The sequence below is a fragment of the Budorcas taxicolor genome, chromosome 14 (assembly GCF_023091745.1).
Source record: "Budorcas taxicolor isolate Tak-1 chromosome 14, Takin1.1, whole genome shotgun sequence".
In the NCBI taxonomy this organism is placed as follows: Eukaryota; Metazoa; Chordata; class Mammalia; order Artiodactyla; family Bovidae; genus Budorcas; species Budorcas taxicolor.
Window position 1 is genome coordinate 70,336,130 of NC_068923.1, and position 20,665 is coordinate 70,356,794.

The window sequence follows — 20,665 nt, forward strand, 5'->3', positions numbered from 1 at the left end:
CCCTAAATCAATACATTACAATAAATGTACCACTTTTCTAAAATGTATATTTCAAAAAAAATGCAAAGAGTAGTCTTCTGAGTTTCAAAAAATGTCATAATCCAAAAAGGCAAAAATTTTAATTGACCTAAGGGTCTTCTCACTCTAACTTGACTAAGTCAGTCATTTATGGATACAGCCTGAATAGAATACTACAAAACAGAAGAAAAAATTTCTACTGAGTTTTTTCTGTCATTGGCAACTAATTTAATCTTTATGAAGCTGTTTAGTCATTTATAGGCGCTTCCCCGGTGGCACAGTGGTAAAGAATTCAGCTGCAATGCAGGAGAAGCAGGAGACACAGGTGCGGTCCCCACGTAGGGAATATCCCCTGGAGGAGGAAATGGCTGCCCACCTCAGTATCCTTGCCGGGAAAATCCCATTACAGAGGAGTCTAGTGGGCTACAATCACGGAGAGGCAAAGAGTCGGATAGGACTGAGATGCTAATCATTTCTTATGTAGGCTAATTATATCCACTTCACAATGATAGTGGAAACATTAAATTAGATGCTTTATATTAAAACAAAAGTATGGGACATATTTGATTCATTAAACATTAAGTCCTTCCTTTTCCTCCAAGTGACAAAATTCAACTAAATGCAAATTTATTAGGTGCTAGTTATAAGTAAAGTTTCTTTCACAGAAAATGTCTGAATACAGTGCTCTAGAGTATCTGACTGTTGACAGTCATCCAAGTCCCTTCTTTTTAACTTCAGTTTCTGAATCACTAAAATGGAATCATGATATTCAATTCCTGGTGAGTAAGAATCAACAGAGGTTTGTATAAAACTCATAGCATCAAGTGTTATGTAGTATTTTTTTTTCACTTTCACTTTTCATACTAAATCACTTAAGGTCATTTTCTAAAATAATTTAGCAAACCTTCCTCTTGTCTTAACAGGCAATAGTAGTATCTTAGGCAAATAGTCATTGCAAACTGAATTGTGTCTGTTTTTTAAGACTTCTGGGTAACACACTTATTTTTGTCTAATCTTTGTCTGCAAACACTTGGTTGCATTTATTCTTAGAAACATTACCACTGAAGAAATATTGCTCTCAATGTTATCATAGTGTCAGACCTTAGCTGACGGCTTCAGGTTTTTGGCAATTCAAGTTATTCTGGGAATTAAATAGTTTACATTGATAACAGCATGGAAGCAAGGTTTGGAATTCTTTGGGGGAGGATAATCAGGTACTGTGACTATCAACATCCAGCAGTCATCTCTGTTGAGAGGTGATTGAAGCATCATCACGTACCTTGAACTCACACCAGACAAACATGATATTATGTGACCAAGAATTTAATTATTAACAAACCATAAAAAATAAGAAAGAAGAAATACAGAAAATAGTCTTTAGGCTCCATTGCAAAGTTACACTGACTGATTTTCTTACTGTCCAAATCAGTTTAGAACATACTCCTGTGATACCAAGATATGATTTATAAACTTGTCATTCACTCATTAAATAGTTATGCAGCAACTATTTTGCTTCAGATTCTCTTCTGAGGATAAAGATATCCATCTATTTTTATTTAACAAATATTTGCTGAGTTCCTGTAATATGCCAGGTACTGTTCAGACCACTAGGGAGAGAGAAAAGTGTACCGTCTGTGGCTTCAAGAAAATTAGAATTTGGTGGGGAAAGAGAGAGGTAAACAGACAATTGTATTTCGTAAATATTTGCTAGACGTGAGGCCAGGGTGCCAGGGGACTAGTGAAACACACAGGAAGAATATTAGAATTATGACAGAGACAGAGGAATGAGGGCAGAATCCAGCATCTGCAGAGTCTTCATAAGTAAGGCTTTTATTAAATCTTTATTATGATTCAGGCATTGATTAAGCTTTATGTGTTTTAACTTAGTCCTCACAATAACAGTATAAGGGAAACTACTGTGGTTAGCCCCATTTTATAAATTCCAAAAGCTATCAGTAATTTGCCTAAGGCTGCATAGCTGGAAAAGGTCAATCCAGGAATAAAACACAGGCAGGATGGTTCTAATGAGGAGACAGTGACTAAGTCTTCAAAATGAAGAGAACCGAGGGTACTCCGGAGAGCATAAACAACATGTATATTTGCCAGGAGTTATCAAAATGGGTGGTGGGTGTACACCTAAATGCACAGCCCATTTCTCAGACTTGAAGACAGGAGAACGATGAGATGAAGTTAGAAAGATAAGCAGAAGGAGATCAAAGAAGCGGTGTGTGTGTGTTTTCCTTGAAAGCAATAAGAAGTCATTGTCAGTATATAAGGACAATAATGACATTATCATTTTAGAAAAATCACCCCAAGTCACAGTATAGGAACAACACATTGTTAAGTTGACAAGTCTGGAGGCAGAGGGACCAGATGGATGTTTTGCCATTTATTAAAATATTAACAAATGCTTAGAGAGTATGAGCCAGTCTTCTTAGCCCCTCGCATATATTAACTCATTTATTTCTGACAACAACTCTGTAAACAAAGGGCTCTTATTAACCTTATCTGACAGATGAAGAAATTAAGCATATAAAGGTAAATAATTTTTAAATATTACACTTCTAGCAAGTGAGAAGGCTGGGATTTGAACCCACAGTCTACATCTTGATTCTGTACATTATCCACTCTACTATGATTGAGAGAAAAGGTATATTGATGGTTTTCATCAGGTTCTCAAAAGGATCTTCTGGGAGAGAAATAATGAGGTCAGGATCAAACCAAGGCAAATGGAAAGGCAACTAGAGGGAAATTTTGTGAACAAAAAGTTAGAATCAACAAGAGATAACCACTTATTTAGAAGTAAACTCAAATATATTAGAAATTCTGGATTGACTAATTTAGATGATATTTCTTAAAATCAGCAACATGAGAAAAGAAACAGGCTTAGAAGGCAAGATTTAGTTTGAGCATACGGACTGAGGTGACTATGGAAGGCAGGGGAATGAGTCTGGAGTTGAGTAGTAAAATCCTGATGACCATATCGATTGGTGTGTCCTCAGAGGAGACAGTTGGTAAAGCCATGCTGTTCAATGGAATCATTGAACGTGTGTATAAAGCAATGACAAAACCATTTGGGGGTTATAAATCCATTCAAGAATCTGATAAAAACTAGCCTACCTTTACTTAGTGCAAATACTTGGCACAAATCTGTGTACAATTTCAGAAGATCTACAGAGTGAATTACAGAAATCCATAAAATACAGAAATTACATAATATATTATGAACTCCTTTTAAAATATTTGGAATGTGAATCAAATACAGAAAATTGGGAGTTCTTTAAGGGACAGATAAAAGGCGACCAAAATAGCAGTTATAAGCATAGAGAAAAGACTGTTATGTAGGGTCTATTTTAGTGGCAAAAAAGCAGAAAGTTCAAACAAACAGACTGAACTTTGGAACTGGGCTGTCGCCTTGCATAGGGAGTTTGAATGAACTGTAGAGCTCAACTGCGTAGACTGCAGGCTAAAATGAGTAAGATGAATTAAAAGCAGGAAATGTTGTTTCGTGCCCATGCTCAGACGCTTCAGTCAGGTCCCACTCTTAGTGACCCTGTGGACTGTAGCCACCAGGTTCCTCTGTCCGTGGGATTCTCCAGGCAAGAATACTGGAGTGGTTTGCCATTTCCTCCTGCAGGGGATCTTCCCAACCCAGGAATAGAACCCACATCTCCTGCGGCTCCTGCATCGCAGGCAGATTCTTTACCACTGAGCCCTGAGGGAAGCCCCAAATAGTACTGGAGTGGGTTGCCATTTCCTTCCCTAAAATGTTGTCCACCCCCATCCAAATGCTGAATGTGAAAGGGTGGATAGCAGTTTCAGGTAGAGAAGCACTCAGGGTAGAGAGGAATAAAAAGAAACTTAAAAATAAATACCAAGAGACGAGCATATTTATATGCTTAGCTCCTTAATATTAAGTATAAAAATTTCAAATCATAAGAAGCTTCTCTTGAAGTTCATTTTAAAAGTTTCTTTCATATCATCTGAAAGAGATAATGACTGATACTACAAATTTTTCAGCGATCTCAATTATTTGGTTTAATGTGTCTTTCCCAGGGGCTGATTGCAATGGTACGGAACGTTTGATCATTATTTTCAGGCTTCTGGCCTTCTGAAAACGGGAAATGAGGCATTTGCTTCCTTTGCAGTGCTGAGGGGACATTTGGCTCTGTTCTCAGAATAATTCTACCATCTGAAAAGAATTTACCTCCCGTGCAGTGTCTATTGAGTTTGTGAAGTAAATCATTCAGTCAAGGGATGAGACAGCTTGAACTCCTGCAAGTCCCTTGAGTTAAGAACAACTCTTAAAAACATCACAAGTGATGGGAGGAAATTAAAACTTTTTGAATGTCACTCATATAAACATTGATAAAAATAGAAAATATCATTTTTATTGACTTAGTAAAATATTTGGTTTCTCGTTGACTACTTGTAATGCACAATTTAACATTAGGTAGAAAGAGAAAGAAAAATACAGGAAGTCATCTGCTGAATGCTACAGTGAGCACTTGTTTCCATTTAATGAGGGGAATGCTTTATCTTGACAGAAAATTACATGTCAAACATTTACAATTTCCTTAAAATGAACCACACTTCTAGTACTTCCTTTCACAAAACCTAATGGCTTAAGGGGAAAGTGACTATTTATTTTTGGAAATGGTATGTTTCTCCTTTTTGGTGGAGCATGTTATCGGCCTTTTGAAAAGTCATAATTTCTGTTTAAAAAAAATTGTGTGAATAGAAGATAGCCAAAATAGTGATAACAGAATAAGAAATAATAGAGTCCTTGACCTCTCCCATGAACTATTACTAAATCACATCTTTTGGGGGAAATTTGAAATTTTGTGGTTAATTCTCTTTTGGAATTACAGTTTCAGTTTCAGAAAACAAACTCTCTAAAATGCAGAGGGGTATCCCTCAACTCCAGCTGGGCCTGGAAGTTACCAGGGTGAAAGGCCATGAAAAAAGTGTTGCCTTGATATTCTAACATTGCTATGAACAAACTCCATTCCTTCTTCTCTTGTGCTTTAACGGCCTGGTTGGCTAAAACAAAGAAGCACAAAATATTTTTAATAGAATTTTAACTAAATCATTTCCCTGGGTTCATCCATACTCAAGTCAAATTCAAGTTTTTTCCCCTAAGTCCAGGGACAAAATGGGTCAGTGGATACCAGTTACAAATAAGCTGTGGTACTTTATACTAAGCCAAATAGCACCTATAATAACTCAGAAAATAAGGAAAAATATTCTGTTAACATCATTCAGTATGCATGCATCACAGCAACCATAGAATGAAACCTTTATCAAAAAATCTCATATGCTTAGGTGCTAAGTTGCTTCAGTCGTGTCTGACTCTTTTCAAACCTTGGACTATAGTCTGTCAGTCTCCTCTGTCCATGGGATGGTCCAAGCAAGAATACTGGAGTGGGTTCCCATTCCCTACTCCTGGGGATCTTCCTGACCCAGGGATCAAACCCTCAGCGGTTCTTACATCTCCTGAATTGGCAGGCAGGTTCTTTACCACTAGCGCCACCTGGGAAGCCACTTATGCTTTAAGAAGGGAGACAAAATAAACCCTGTATAATGTTGCAACTAAACAGTTAGGTTTAACCATCTATAAGCAAAATATTGATTTTTTTTTAGCAGAAGACTTTTCTAAAAGTCAAATGCAAAGAAACTTTAATGTTCTTGTTGTTGTTCAGTCGCTCAGTCGTGTCCGACTCTTTGTGACCCCATGGACTGTGGCATGCCCGGCTTCCCGTCCTTCAGCATCTCTCAGAGCCTGCTCAAACCCATGTCCATTGAGTCGGTAATGCGATCCAACTGTCTCATCCTCTGTCATCCCCTTCGCTTCTTGCCTCTAATCTCCCAGGATCAGGGTTTTTTCTAATGAGTCTGCTCTTTGTATCAAGTGGCCAAAGTATTGGAGCTTCAGCTTTAGCATCAGTCCTTCCAATGAATATTCAGGACTGATTTCCTTTAGGATTGCCTGGTTGGATCTCCTTGCAGTCCAAGGGACTCTCAAGAATCTTATCCAACACCACAGTTAGAAAGTATCAATTCTTTGGCACTCGGCCTTCTTTATGGTCCAACTCTCATGTACATACATGGCTACTGGAAAAAACATAGGTTTGACTAGATGGACCTTTGTTAGCAAAGTAATGTCTCTGCTTTATAATACACTGTCTAGGTTTGTCATAGCTCTTCTTCCAAGGAGCAAGTGTCTTTTAATTTTATGGCTGCAGTCACCATATGCAGTGGTTTTGGAGCCCAAAATATAAAGTCTCTTACTGTTGCATTGTTTCCCCATCTATGTCCCACGAAGTGATAGGAGCAGATGCCATGATCTTCGTTTTCTGAATGTTGAGTTTTAAGCCAGCTTTTTCACTCTCCTCTTTCACTTTCATCAAGATCCTCTTTAGTTCCTCTTCACTTTCTGCCATAGGGTGATGTCATCTGCATATCTGAGGTTATTGATATTTCTCCCTGCAATCTTGATTCTGACTTGTTCTTCAGCCGGCCCAGTGTTTCACATAATGTACTCTGCATAGAAGTTAAATAACAAGGGTGGCAATATACAGCCTTGACATACTCTTTTCCCAATTTGGAACCAGTCAGTTGTTCCATGTCCAGTTCTAACTGTTGCTTCTTGACTTGCATACAGATTTCTCAAGAGGCAGGTAAAGTAGTCTGGTATTCCCATCTCTTTAATAATTTTTCAGTTTATTATGATCCACACTGTCAAAGGCTTTAGCTTAGTCAATGAAGCAGATGTTTTTCTGGAAATTCTCTTGCTTTTTCTAAGTTCTAACATACGTTTGCAATTTGACTTCTGGTTCCTCTGCCTTGTCTAAGTCCAGCTTGAATATCTGGAGGTTCTCGGTTCACATACTGTTGAAGCCTAGCTTGGAGAATTTTGAGCATTACTTTGCTATCTTGTGAAATGCGTGCAATTGTGTGATAGTTTGAACATTCTTTAGCATTGCCTTTCTTTGGGATTGGAGTGAAAACTGACCTTTTCCAGTCCTGTGGCCACTGCTGAGTTTTCCAAATTTGCTGGTAAGTTGAGTGCAGCACTTTCACAGCATTATCTTTTAGGATTTGAAATAGCTCAGCTGGAATTCCATCACCTCTACTAGCTTTGTTCATAGCGATGCTTTCTAAGACCCACTTGACTTTGCATTCAAGGCTGTCTGACACTAGGTGAGTGATCACACCATGGTGGTGATCTAGGTCATTGAGATCTCTTTTGTACAGTTCTTCTTGCCATCTTCTTGCGTATACTTGCCATCTCTTAATATCTTTTACCTCTGTTAGGTCCATACCATTTCTGTCGTTTATTGTGCCTATCTTTGCATGAAACATTTTCAGCTTCTTATGGGAGCTCGTCATTTATTTTCAACCAAAGAATACCCTTTGGGCTTCCCTTGTGGCTCAGCTGGTAAAGAATCCACCTGCAATGTGGAAAACCTGGGTTCGATCCCTGGGTTGGAAAGACCCCCTGGAGAAGGGAAAGGCTACCCACTCCAGTATTCTGGCCTGGAGAATTCCCTATAGTCCATGGGGTATCAAAGAGTCAGACATGACTGAGCGACTTTCACTTTCTTTCAAAGAATACCAACAATATGACTGCTTCTAAGTATATTGCAATCTTAACCTACTTCTGGCTTGGGTATTCACATTCTAAGTGGGACTGTCTCTGGCAAGGAATCACACTACCAATCACACTATATGACCTACCAAGAATAGATAAATAAATCATAACATTTTTCCTGCATTTATGATAAATTAGTAAATTTAATACTGTTTAAGTTAAACCTCTTCTAATTTTATCTTGTCTTTGAGAGTACTCATAATTATTTTTAGGTGTGAATCTTTGTTTTCATAACCAATGTGAGTTCCTTTAAAACAATGAATCTGAACTGTGGATTTAATTTTAAATGGAGATTTTATCCTAAAGAAAGTTTTTGCCAGTTGCTTTGGCCCCACATACGCACTCATAAGTGGACAAATAAACCAAATCTCCACCATAATAAATCCAGCCCTTGTCCCTAGAACAGGACTTAGACTGAGATGGACTCCTCACCAGTGTCTTATGGCAAATGCCGTCGAGAGGGCAAGGCATGCTGGTCTAGAAGGAAGAGGAATAAGTGCAACTGAGTTCTAGTTCCAGCGCTGCTGCCAGGTTGCTTAACATGCAAATACCACACTCCAAAGTCATGCATTTTATGACTCCTATCAATCATTCCATATCTTCTCTTGGTGTTGTGTCACTCATAAGGACTGAAGAAACCAAAGTTAGAGTATAATCCCATGTATATCATGGCTGGTAAAGTAGTATTCAGGTGTATCTCACCACAAGAGTCAAAGTGACCCAACTATGGTGTCAGCCTTTGTTTATTTAAAACTTCAAAGTGATAAGCTTTGGGGTTTTTTGTTGTTGTTGTTGTCAATTTTCATAAGCATGTGGCAACTATTCTCCATGTTTACAGCATTGCCCAAGCCCTTTCATTCCATTTCTAGTGGCTTTTGCTGAAATTATTTGTCCACTCAAAGCACAAAAGATGCCCTTTAAGTCTTCCCACATGCATGAGGAATGTTTTGTTGGAAATCAATATATTCCAGCCAGACTGAAAACATTACATGGGAAATTAACACACAAAAAAACACCTGAGATATATTTGTTAATGAAATGACCTTCTGAACAAATAACAAGGATCATGTAACACTCGTAACTGCCCATCAGGGTGCCTAAAGGGAAAACACAGGAATGAATTTTATAAAAAGTGAATGCTCATTTGATTAAACAGAGATTGTATGTAAATCCGTTTTCAACTTTTAGTAATTTTTTTATTCTTAGTTGCTCTAAGTGTAATATGCATTGAATATACATTGAGTCACTTCACATTAGCAGAGTGTTCAAAAATTTATTGAAATACACTAATCAAATTAAAATAATATTATATAGAATTACTTCACATTTCATTATTCCATACTGAAAAAAAGCACCATAAAATTAGCAATCCATCTGTGACATAGGGTACTATGCATGTCCACATGGATTTAATCTTTTCTGTACATTATGCATGTCTCAATATTATTAAAATGTATATATTTACCTACAGTTATATGTAATGAGTAATATATTCTTAAATGGAGAAGGAAATGACAACCCACTCCAGTATTCTTGCCTAGAGAAATCATGGACAGAGGAGCCTGGTGGGCTGCTGTCCATGGGGTTGCACAGAGTTGGATGTGACTGAAGTGACTTAGCATGCGTGCATGCATTGGAGAAGGACCTGGCAACCCACTCCAGTATTCTTGCCTAGAGAATCCCAGGGACAGAGGAGCTTGGTGGGCTGCCATCTCTGGTGTTGCACAGAGTTGGACACAACTGAATCGACTTAGCAGCAGCAGCAGCAAAATATTCTTAAATAATGTGTCTCTTTAAGTGATAAAATTTTAAGAAAATTTTAAAATATTATGATGGCAAATTTTGTGCAATATTTTCATCCTCTTCTCTGTTTTTCCTATAATAATGCTAAATAAAATTACCACTTTTAAAAATAATTTAATCATCAGCATAAATTAATTTGTACCATATTACTATGATGCCTTTTTAAATGTATATAATTTATCCCTTATATTATATACTGCCTAAACTATTATCATTTCTTATTTTTGCCTACTTTTAAAAATTGATATTGTTTCCTCATAAGAACAAAAAGTACTTGGAATATATCAATTTTCTTATTGTTCCTTGGCCTAATTCTAGAAGATGAGCACAAACATACACACATGCCCGTTCTCAACCTTCCCAAACAGCCTTCCTCTAAACTTGTAGCTTCTAGCAAATGGTTCATAGGCTGGAGGATCAAGTAATTAGGCTTTATAATATATAAAACTAATGGGGAAAAATCCTGATGAGCATGTCTTGTAGGGTATGGACATTATTAAATTCAGTGTGGCTGCTCAGGGACCTCTTACTTCCTAATCCTCTTCTTTTGAAGTTGAGGGCCATCACTGCTTCACATTTCTGCTGAGAGCTCCCCTCTCACAGAAAATTCTGCTACCTGTACCTCTCTTCTATCTTTCTCTCAACATATCTTCATCTTCTTTCTTGTCATTTCTGCATCCTGTCATTCTTTCCATATTTCTTGCTTCCATGAGATGAGCTTGTACCCATTAATAATTAAGGCATGTGCTTATTCATGACCCGCCTAAGACCCTGGGTGGGACCTTTGCAGTTAAGTATTGCTGGGAAAGCACTCTGTGACAAATGATGTATTAGAGTTCTATCCGAGTCTGAGATTACTTTAGAAGTCAGTAAGAAGTAGTTAAGATTTTTGGCTTTACACTTAAAGACTTAAACTACTTATAAGTTTTGGTGAAGTTAGCATCTCAAAACCTCAGTTTTCTCATATATAAAATGACATGTTAATAAATCCATCTCATAAGATGTTTATAAGTATGAAGTGAAACATATAAACCATACTTAGTGCAAGAAATTCAGAGTTAAGCACATAGTATTTAATTAAAGCTGATTGATTTGATCACAATTATTAAAGTTCCACCAAGATGATAGTTAAGATTTTATACGTTATCTACAAAATATATACATGTAAAGAAGTGAGAGTAAAAATAGTTTTTATTACAAAAATTTAATTTAAATTATAATGCAGCAAGTAAAAAATATTCAAATGTGCCCTTATACCACAGTTAACAGACCGTGAGTAAAAGGAGTAGTAGATTCTCCAAAAGGAAGCCTTTAGCTACTTAACTGAAGACTTCAAAGTATTTATAAATATATGCTTGTTATTTTGTGACATAGCAATTTATATTACGTATGTATTAGACTAATCATAGGTAATTGCATTTTTGTAGGTTGAAAACAATCATGTGGATATCAACCCACAAATATTAGGTTCATATGCATATATCTTTTATGAAATAAGACCAATTTTGAAGCTTTTAATTTATAAGCTTAACAATCTTATGTTTATATAGCTATATACATGTGATATATATTTATGAAATCATTGGGAAGTCATCTTCACCCACCCACAAAATATTGAAATATTGAATATTGCCTATAAACCTTTAAAAAATTTCTACACCCTTGAAATTTAAAATATTGCCTTCTCCCACTTCTAAAAGTTCTTTCAAATTAATTAGGAAATCAGGGAATTTCTTCAGATGGCTTTTCCACAAAACGCTCCCACACCTGAAGAGTAAAGAATCTAATCAGTCTTGCTTGTTTGCACCTTGCCAAAGATGCAGTTTTACTCATTGTATGTTCAGTTATCTTCAATGACCTGTTGTGCTGAAAATCACAGGCTAAGGTCAGTTCCTAGTACTGCCATCTCTTTAATGCTAATAGCCAAAAATATACCACAAGGAACATCCTTAAACCAATAATGTGATCTGCATACATTCTGATGTTTTCTAAATACTGGAGAGATATGAATAACTAGCCACAAGTAAGATTTAAAAAGAATAATTGAAGAGTTGATCCCTTTATAGCAACTTAGAAAATAAGTAGGATCAAGGACTCCTGTTTTTTATATCGTCTCTGGTAGCAAGGCTAATTGTCTTCTGTGTTCTCTGCTAGGTTTTTTGAGACTCAGAATTACCAATTCCACATTCCAGGAAGTTTTCTCTTGAGGGTTCATCTGAATTGAAGTGACCCTCTGCCTTAGCTTTCACAGTTCTTCCTTGAAATTGGCCTGGTGGCAGACATGCCATCTGGATTGAAATTGGTTGAGCAAATGAAAGGGAAGGCCCAGATAAAGTTAACAGCTGCTAGAGTCCGTATCTTATATTGCTTATTGACTCAATGTTGGCTGGTGAAAGACAGACATGCACCTGCTTGTGTCTCTGTTAGATCACAGAGATTTGGTTGTATAGATAAGGAATGAATAATGACTCCTTCGTCAGGCTTTTCTAGATTTATTTACTGATATTGGTATGGGTAAAGCTCTTAAATTTTAGTTCAGAGAGCTTTTTTACATGTTTTGGTCATTCAGATGTTATCTCTTCTGAACAGCCTTCCCCAAGTCTACTTGTCAGAAATAGCATGTAGTCTCTGTGCCTGCTGTCAATGTGCTTGATGCTTACCTGCAAACAGTAATTGTGTGCATTATCTGTGTTTGGTCTTATATTTAAACTGGCAACATTAGACTGAGAAGCTGTTTCTAGCCATCTTGTAACCAGGTAGAGAGCCAACAACAAGGGAGTCAAGAAAAAGATAAGGAAACCAGTTCTTGATCACATTGAAACCTGACCATGCTTTCCCTAAAGCTCTATCCTAGATTGTTCAGTTACATGATTCAGTAAATTATCTTTTATCTTAAGCAAGCTTGAGTTGGATTTTCCCTATCATGGAGGATACTGCCCGTGGTTATAGCTATTTGGAGATATCATGGAAGACCTACAAATGGGTCTTCCTCTCATCAGACAGTCATCACATTAAGGGCAGACTGTGGTTTTCTTATGTCTATATCTCCATTGTCTAGAAAAAGTCATGCAAAGAGCAGATGTTTAATCAGTATTTACTGCAATTGTCATTATAGGATGGGTTAAACTAAGAAGGAATAAGAGGCAGTCTTTTTATTTGAGAAAACAATTTAAAAACCTCAGTTTATTTGTCCTGTATTTGTTGTTGTTTAGTTGCTAAGTCGTGTCCTAGTCTTTTGCAGTCCCATTAACTATAGCCTGCCAGGCCTGGGATTCCCCAGGCAAGAATACCCAGGGATTGAACATGTGTCTCCTGAATTGGCAGGCAGATTCTTTACCACTGAGCCACTTGGGAAGCCCATTTTATGTGTAGGCTTTTACTAATTTTTAATGATGACGACAGAGGGAAGATAGTGGGATCAATAAGACAACATTGGTTTTGGAGAAAATGTTAGTAACATTAAACAAATGAAGTTGGAGTAGCATTAGGAACTGCCCAACGTAGAAATGTGAATCTGGAAGTCATGAGGACAGCAAACACACAGTGTCAGAAATGCTTGTATCTTACAAATCTGTGTAAAAGTTTGAAGCCATGGAAGATGGTTTGCAAAAAGAGCAAATTAAAAAGGAACAGAGATCCAAGAATAGAATGTTGGGGAACATCTATTGGTAGGTGAAGAGAGGAACAGAACCCAATGAAGAGGAAAGAGAAAGGACAATTAGAGAAATAGAAAAGGGAACTAAGAGAGGTCAACAAAAAAGGCAAGGGGAAAAATAGGCAAAGGAGACTTATTTCAAATGTCTTCGATCTTCATAGCAAAGCATTAAAAAAAGGTCACATATAAATAGTGAGAGAAGACAGGAGTAAGATTTAGTCTTGATAAAAGTACAAAGATTTGAAATACACTTTTCAAGAAATGTAATAGAAAAAATGTCTGTTAGAAATGACCAAGGTTTTGGCTGAGCAGCATAGAGAACACAGCTGAGGTTAGAAAGCACGCATTTGAATGGCATTAAACAGCTTCACTTTAGTGTTTGCAATCTAGCAGTGGGGGTGAGCACTTGACTAAACATCCTCCCTTGGGTCAGGATTTACCCATACAAGGGGCTACTGCCTGAAAGGACGGTGGAAGGAAGGCACTAGCAATTCACCTGAACCGTTCCTTCATGTCTCACTCTCAGACTGAAGATAGGAAGAAAGAAGGTTAGGAGGAGGCAGATAGTCATGGTGGGGATCTAGACTCTGAAAAGAAAGACAGACTCATAAGAATTAAAGAATGGGAGAAGAAATACAAGAGTATGTGGTCAAAGAAGGAACTTTTAGAGGTAAAGATCATTTTTTTCAAATGTATGCTTTAAACCGGTGTGTTATTATAACAAGTTAAACTACATTTTCAGAAACTAAAACACCATATCATACGTCCAGATCGCCCCTCCCTGCTCTGTCCAGTTGATGCTTCTTGTATCTTCTTCCATCAGGTTTTTCATGTTTGTCTCTTGCCATTTATCTTACATTCCTCCAGGCATTATCTTCCATCTTATTGAATCTCAAGACCTCCTACAAAATTTATCCTTGTTTCTGATCATTTATCCTGTTCAGTTAATTCATCTTTGTTATGGTCTTTCTATGTTTTAAAATGTTTACTATCTCTAGTTTTACAGTATCTAATAATAACACTAAATTTTATATTCTCCAATATTTGACAAAGAAAATAGTCATGAAAATTGGAGTTATAAGATTAAAATCTCTACAAGCAGTATATTGGTATACATATCATATATCATTTCATCTGAAATAATTTTTAAGTCTTAATAGATAGAGCTTATATTATACAGCAAGATTGGGCTTCCCTGGTGGCTCAGACGGTGAAGAATCTGCCTGCAACGCAGGAGACCCGGGTTCAGTCCTTGGGTTGGGAATATCCCCTGGAGGAAGGCATGGTGGTCACGCCAGGATTCTTGCCTGGAGAATCCCCATGGACAGGGGAGCCTAGTGGGCTACAGTCCATGTGGTCGCAAAGAGTCAGACAGGGCTGAGTGACTAGCACACACTGCAAGATTAGATTACTGGGTTTCTTTGACTTAGTAGTGATTTAACCTGATCTAGTCAATGAATGAAATAATCCAGTTACCCGACTCTGACAGGGAGGGGCCAACTTGACATAGTCCTACATGTAACCAGTCAAATAGAACTTCCCTGCGTTGAGTCAGCTGCAGTATTTGGATCTGAGGATGGAAGACAGTAACATCCACCACTCCACTCAACATCCATCATACCCAACTTTTCCTTTTTTTCTGTGTTATTGAAAATATGTGTGAAAGAGCTTTCTGCTTTCCACACAGTAGCCTTCACCCACATGTGTGGTAGATTGGCTAGCCTTCCACAGCCTAAATGTCTTTTCCATAAGAAAGAAAATAATATAGTGTTGCCATCAATGATATTTTTACCATAACACTAACTAACTACCATTTCTTGGTACTTGCTATAATTCAGTCACTTTGTTACGTAATTCACATACTTGCCTCATAAGCACCCCACTTTATAGATTAAAAGGAAAGCAAGAGGAACTGAAAATCAATCTACTCCTATAGAAGGGACCATCAGACCATAGTATAGTATACAGATGTAAAGGTAAGCTCTGAATGAACCTTTTAAATTGCTTTCAAATGCTGTAGTATTCTAAGTGTAGTCTGGATCAAAATTTCAAGGATTCTGTTACCAATAAGTAAGTAAAAGTGTTCTGTTAGTCACTCAGTCGTGCCCGACACTTTGCGACCCCATGGACTGCAGCTCACCAGGCTCCTCTGTCCATGAGATTTTCCAGGCAAGGATACTGGAGTGGGTTGCCATTTCCTTCTCCAGGGGATCTTCCTAACCCAGGTTTCCTGCACTGCGGGCAGATTCTTTACCAGCTGAGCTACAAGGGAAGCCCATTAAGTAAAAACAAGCAGTCTAATCTTTCTGGAAATAATGTGTTTCAATATTTCAAAAACACCAGACTGTATTTCAAGAAAATGAAATATCTGTATCAGATATGGTGCCATAACTACAACATGACCATAGTATTGTACCCCACTGTTACTGTCTGCCTCCTCCTAACCTTCTTTTTCTTTCTTCCTATCTTCAGTCTGAGAGTGAGACATGAAGGAACGGTTCAGGTGAATTGCTAGTGCCTTCCTTCCACCGTCCTTTCAGGCAGTAGCCCCTTGTATGGGTAAATCCTGACCCAAGGGAGGATGTTTAGTCAAGTTCCCACCCCCACTGCTAGATTGCAAACACTAAAGTGAAGCTGTTTAATGCCATTCAAATGCGTGCTTTCTAACCTCAGCTGTGTTCTCTATGCTGCTCAGCCAAAACCTTGGTCATTTCAAATAGGGTTTTTTTCTATTACATTTCTTGAAAAGTGTATTTCCATTCTTTGTACTTTTTTCAAGGTACTACTTGTACCTTTTATGGTAGACTCCTCAAACCATCTTTCTAGTTATAAGACTTACATTCAGAGGTTGAACATCATATTATAAATTAGTTTCCAGAAAATCAGACAATATCTAACTTTTCATTTTTTCTGTGTTATTGAAAATGTGTGTGAAATAACTTCCCTCTTCCCATACAACAACCTTCACCCGCATCATCTTGAAGAGGAAAAGAAAAGGGGAAGGGAAGTGGCAGAGAAGTGGGAAAGGAATGTATTCGCCTTACATAACGAAATAAGGGAGGGCAGGAAGTGGTACATTTAACAAGGAAGAATTTTCTCTTTCTTTAGAGAAACTATGTTCTCCATCTCTAACCCAAAAAAGAAAAATGGGTTTACCGTTAAATTCCTCTTGACCACATCTTCCTGTGTTGTGCATCCTCTCACGGGATTATAAATTTTAGTTAATATTTCTTTACATCCCTTTTTTATTGCATCTGTTTTGGTTATTTTTAATTTTTCAACTGAAGAACAAGCATTTACAATTTAGAAAGTTTATTTTAGAAAAATAATAGTCCAGATAGCCTAAAGTAAGTAAAGCACAAGTGAAATGCACTGATGTTTTGAAAAAAAGACCTTTATATAATCCATTGACATGCCCAATGCCATTAAAGATGGCTTTTGAGTACATAAATTCTCATTTTTCATTGCTATCTGCATGATTCTGTGCAGTGCTTCTTTACTAGCATATGAACTGTTAGTCCTCTTGATTACTTATTTTGTGTTGATATTGCAATTGTGATGATGATATTTAGAGGTACTTTTTAGTATAAGTAAGCAAAATCATTAGTGTAAAGGTGAGCTATATAGAGAACTATAATGCTATTAAATGTTATAATTCTGTATTTTTGTTATGGCAACATATCTGACATGGATATTTCATTTACTTGAATCATAGTTATTTTTGAAAATTTGAAAAGTTTATATTGAGATAGTCATTCTTCCTATAAAGATTAGACTGTTCATTTTTAATTACATATAAAGTAGTAACATTGTGTGTCAAATTGAAATCAGGTTAGTATTTTAGATTGTTAGAACATTTAAAATCAGTTTTAAGCATTGATTCATAGTTTACCTTTGATGTTATTATTTTAAAATATCATTGTGACTCAGAGTGATTTAAAGCAGATGATTAAACAACTAGAGAGTTCAAGGGCAAAATTATAAAATATTCTGAATCTTAACTTCAAGAAAATGGTAATGAAGCAAATTGCTAGAATAATGTATGTTTATTAGAAAATACTAAATCATAAATAATTTCTATATATGCTGTGTATATTTTTAGCTAGAAACTATTAAATGAATCACCTTTGTATTTTGATCTCATAATAAGAATTTAATAATGGATGAAGATCAGTGAATGAAATAAAGTTCCTCCCAGTAGAGACTATCTCTAGTTAAATTTCTTTTTCTATTAGACTTCCAGCCCCTGTTTAGCTCTTCCACTTATATGACTTAATTTCAAATCTTACTGATTTTTGTTCTTCTATTTTTATGTTGTCTACCTGATAGCTTAACTTAAGGCCATTAAATAAAAATCAAAGTTCACTTCTCTTTTACTCTAGATACTTAAATTGGATCAGAGACATCTATTTTTTATTTTGAGAGTTTTCTAAAACTAAAAAATTCTAGAAGAACTTCAATATAAAGCCCCAGAAAAATAGTAAATCCTTCTTTTAGCATATTAAACCTTTATATTGTATTTTTATATTTGAATTTATCTTCAACTCTTCCTGCTCCAAAAATGGTAGCATTTCTCAAACTCTCCTGTAAAATGTAGCTAAGAAGGTTTTAGGAGTATAGCAGAAATGTTGACATAATTGTTAGCAATTGTCAGTATTTCATGATCAGATTATTTGTCTATTGAGTTGATGTTCTAAAAGTGATCGAGAAAAACAAGATCTAAGAAATTAAGCCAAATATGAAAAAATACTCAGTTATAAATTAATCACATTTTTCTTATAGTTTTGTAATTCTGTCACTTCAAAATCTAGCATTGTTCCTATGATTGATGTTTCAATAAATGCAACATTGACATTTGTTTGGAGGAAATGAAGACTTGCTTGGCTATACTTGAAGTCCATTTGGGAACTAATGGTACTGATATTCACATATTGCGATCTTTTTTGTTTTTTTGCAGTTTTACTAAAGGGAGGAAAAAAAGAGGAAGAAAAGCCATTTAGAGACTGTGCAGATGTATATCAAGCTGGTTTTAATAAAAGTGGAATCTACACTATTTATATTAATAATATGCCAGAACCCAAAAAGGTAAAACCAGAAGTGTTTGTTTATGAGATGTAAAGCAGATCCTAGTTGAATTGCTGAATAATCAGATTGATTTGTGAGCTTGTTAAACCAAAAATATATATACCTAAGCTCTTTTCTCCCAAAGATACTCTGTTTCCCAGGTCCATAAAAGATGAAAACCCGGTTGTACAGACCGCTTCCAACCCCCACATGTCCTATCCCTATTTCACATGCAGTTTTCCATTTACCCTCTGCTCATTCCTAGGATATCCCATTTGTTCATAAATTCTTGCCTTATACAGATTACATGTTGAAGGCACATACTTCAAGCTCATGGGAATAACTGAGGAACCATCTTCCAAAGTCCCAAGGACACAGATGGTACACATCATCTGTGTTCAAACACTGCGGAGAGAGAGCTAGGGACACATTTCCAAAACCTCTGCTCTTATTAGGGTAGAGAAAGATACTCTGTCTTAATTCATAATCTTGAAAGGATTTGCTTTGCCTATTTACCTAAAGGACTTTGTTGGAGGATATTTTTCATCAGTATATTGAACAGGATCCAAAGTATACTTTGAAGTAAGAAAAACACTGTCTTCTTGCTGTTATGTCTCTTCTGTATTTACTCTTTCTTCCTATTTCTTCATTAAATCATCCATCCGTTCCTTCATTCAATACATAGTAAGTGTATGTCATTTATTTGTCAGTGAATGACTAGAGACATAATATAAAACAGTTCCCAATGTAGTGGTGAAGACAGACACATACGTAGAAATTGTAATGTGCTGTAGAAGTGCAATGATAGAGACTGCAACAGGGTTTATGGAGAGCCTTGAGGAGAACTCTGTTCTTCAACATGTGAAAAGCTTTAATCAGATGCCCAAGACCCTGAGAGGACCACCTGTCCTTGCAGTGCTTTATCCTCAAAGGATGGAACAGTCTTTTTACTCTCATTGCCCCACCTAAATTACCAGCTCTGTGTTCCCACCTTTTCTAGGTACTATGCACACACTCTCAGAGGTTTTCCCTGATTCCCTCAAACAACTTTGCATGATTTGCTCACTATCAGAGTTCTACCAGGGAAGGATTTTACTTTTATCTTTGACTTCCTGGAACCCAGAATAGTTTCTGGAGCATAGTTGTCCTCAGTAAATATGTGCTGAAATGAATGAATGAATAGATGACCTGCTGATGATAATGTCAACACTTCTGTGCAGTATATAGTAAGTAAGCCTAACTTAGTCATTCTGACCATTCATTCCCTTTGATAGGTGAGGGAAATATATCTTGGACACCAGCTTGCCAGTTGTCATACAGTTGTCAAGAGGCAAAGTCTGGACTCTACCAGCCCTGCTGATTCCAATGAGGATTAGTGGGTTAAGTTAGCTCAATAGTTTTTCCCTTTGCTGGGACAAAAAATTTCTTCTGAAAAGAGATCTATACTGTGCTGTCAAAGTGGGGAGAAATAAAGACGGTACAGCAGGTAAAAGAGGTGGCAGGCAGTTATGTACATTGCTACCCGGGTTACCTACCAGAGAAGTTTGATTTCACTGTATTTCTTTTTGAGCTTCTGTGAAAAATTTCACTGAATCAGGTGTACCATGTCTTAAAAAAAAAAACTGAACGTATTATAGCAAGTTTAGAAGTAAAGTGAAAGGGTTAGTTGCTCAGTGGTATCCACCTCTGCGATCCCATGGACTGTAGCCTGCCAGGTTCCTCTGTCCATGGATTTCTCCAGGCAAGAATGCTGGAGTGGGTTGCCATTTCCTTTTCCGGGGGATCTTCCTGACCCAGGGATTGAACCCAAGTCTCCTGCTTTTCAGGCGGATTCTTTACCATCTGAACCACCACGGAAGCGAGTAAAGGGTTCAGTTCAGTTCAGTCAGTCAGTCATGTCCAACTCTTTGCGATCCCATGAACTGCAGCACGCCAGGCCTCCCAGTCCATCACCAGCACTTGGAGTCCATCCAAACACACGTCCATCAAGTCAGTGATGCCATCCAACCATCTCATCATCTGTTGTCCCTTTCTCCTCCTGCCCTCAATCTTTCCCAGCATCAGGGTCTTTTCAAATGAGTCAGCTCTTCACATCAGGTGGCCAAGGTATAAGAGTTTCAGCTTCAACGTCAGTCCTTCCAATGAACACCCAGGACTGATCTCTTTAATTATTTATTTTTTTAATTTTATTTTTTTAATTTCCAATACTGTATTGGTTTTGCCATACATTGACATGAATCCACCACAGATGTACATGAGTTCCCAACCCTGAACCCCCCTCCCACCACCCTCCCCATATCATCTCTCTGGGTCATCCCAGTGCACCAGCCCCAAGCATCCTGTATCCTGTATCGAACCTAGACTAGCGATTCATTTCTTACATGAGTATACATGTTTCAATGCCATTCTCCCAAATCATCCCACCCTCTCCCTCTCCCACAGAGTCCAAAAGTCTGTTCTTTATATCTGTG

General features: G+C 37.1%; 1 protein-coding gene across 1 annotated transcript in view; it reads left to right on the forward strand.

Moving 5' to 3' along the window:
- ANGPT1 (angiopoietin 1) overlaps positions 1-20,665 on the forward strand; it is a 298,845-nt gene that overhangs the window by 216,003 nt on the left and 62,177 nt on the right. The window contains exon 5 of the mRNA XM_052651746.1: positions 18,088-18,215. Within this exon, the coding sequence (XP_052507706.1) occupies positions 18,088-18,215 (128 nt within the window). The remainder of the gene's footprint in view (positions 1-18,087; positions 18,216-20,665) is intronic.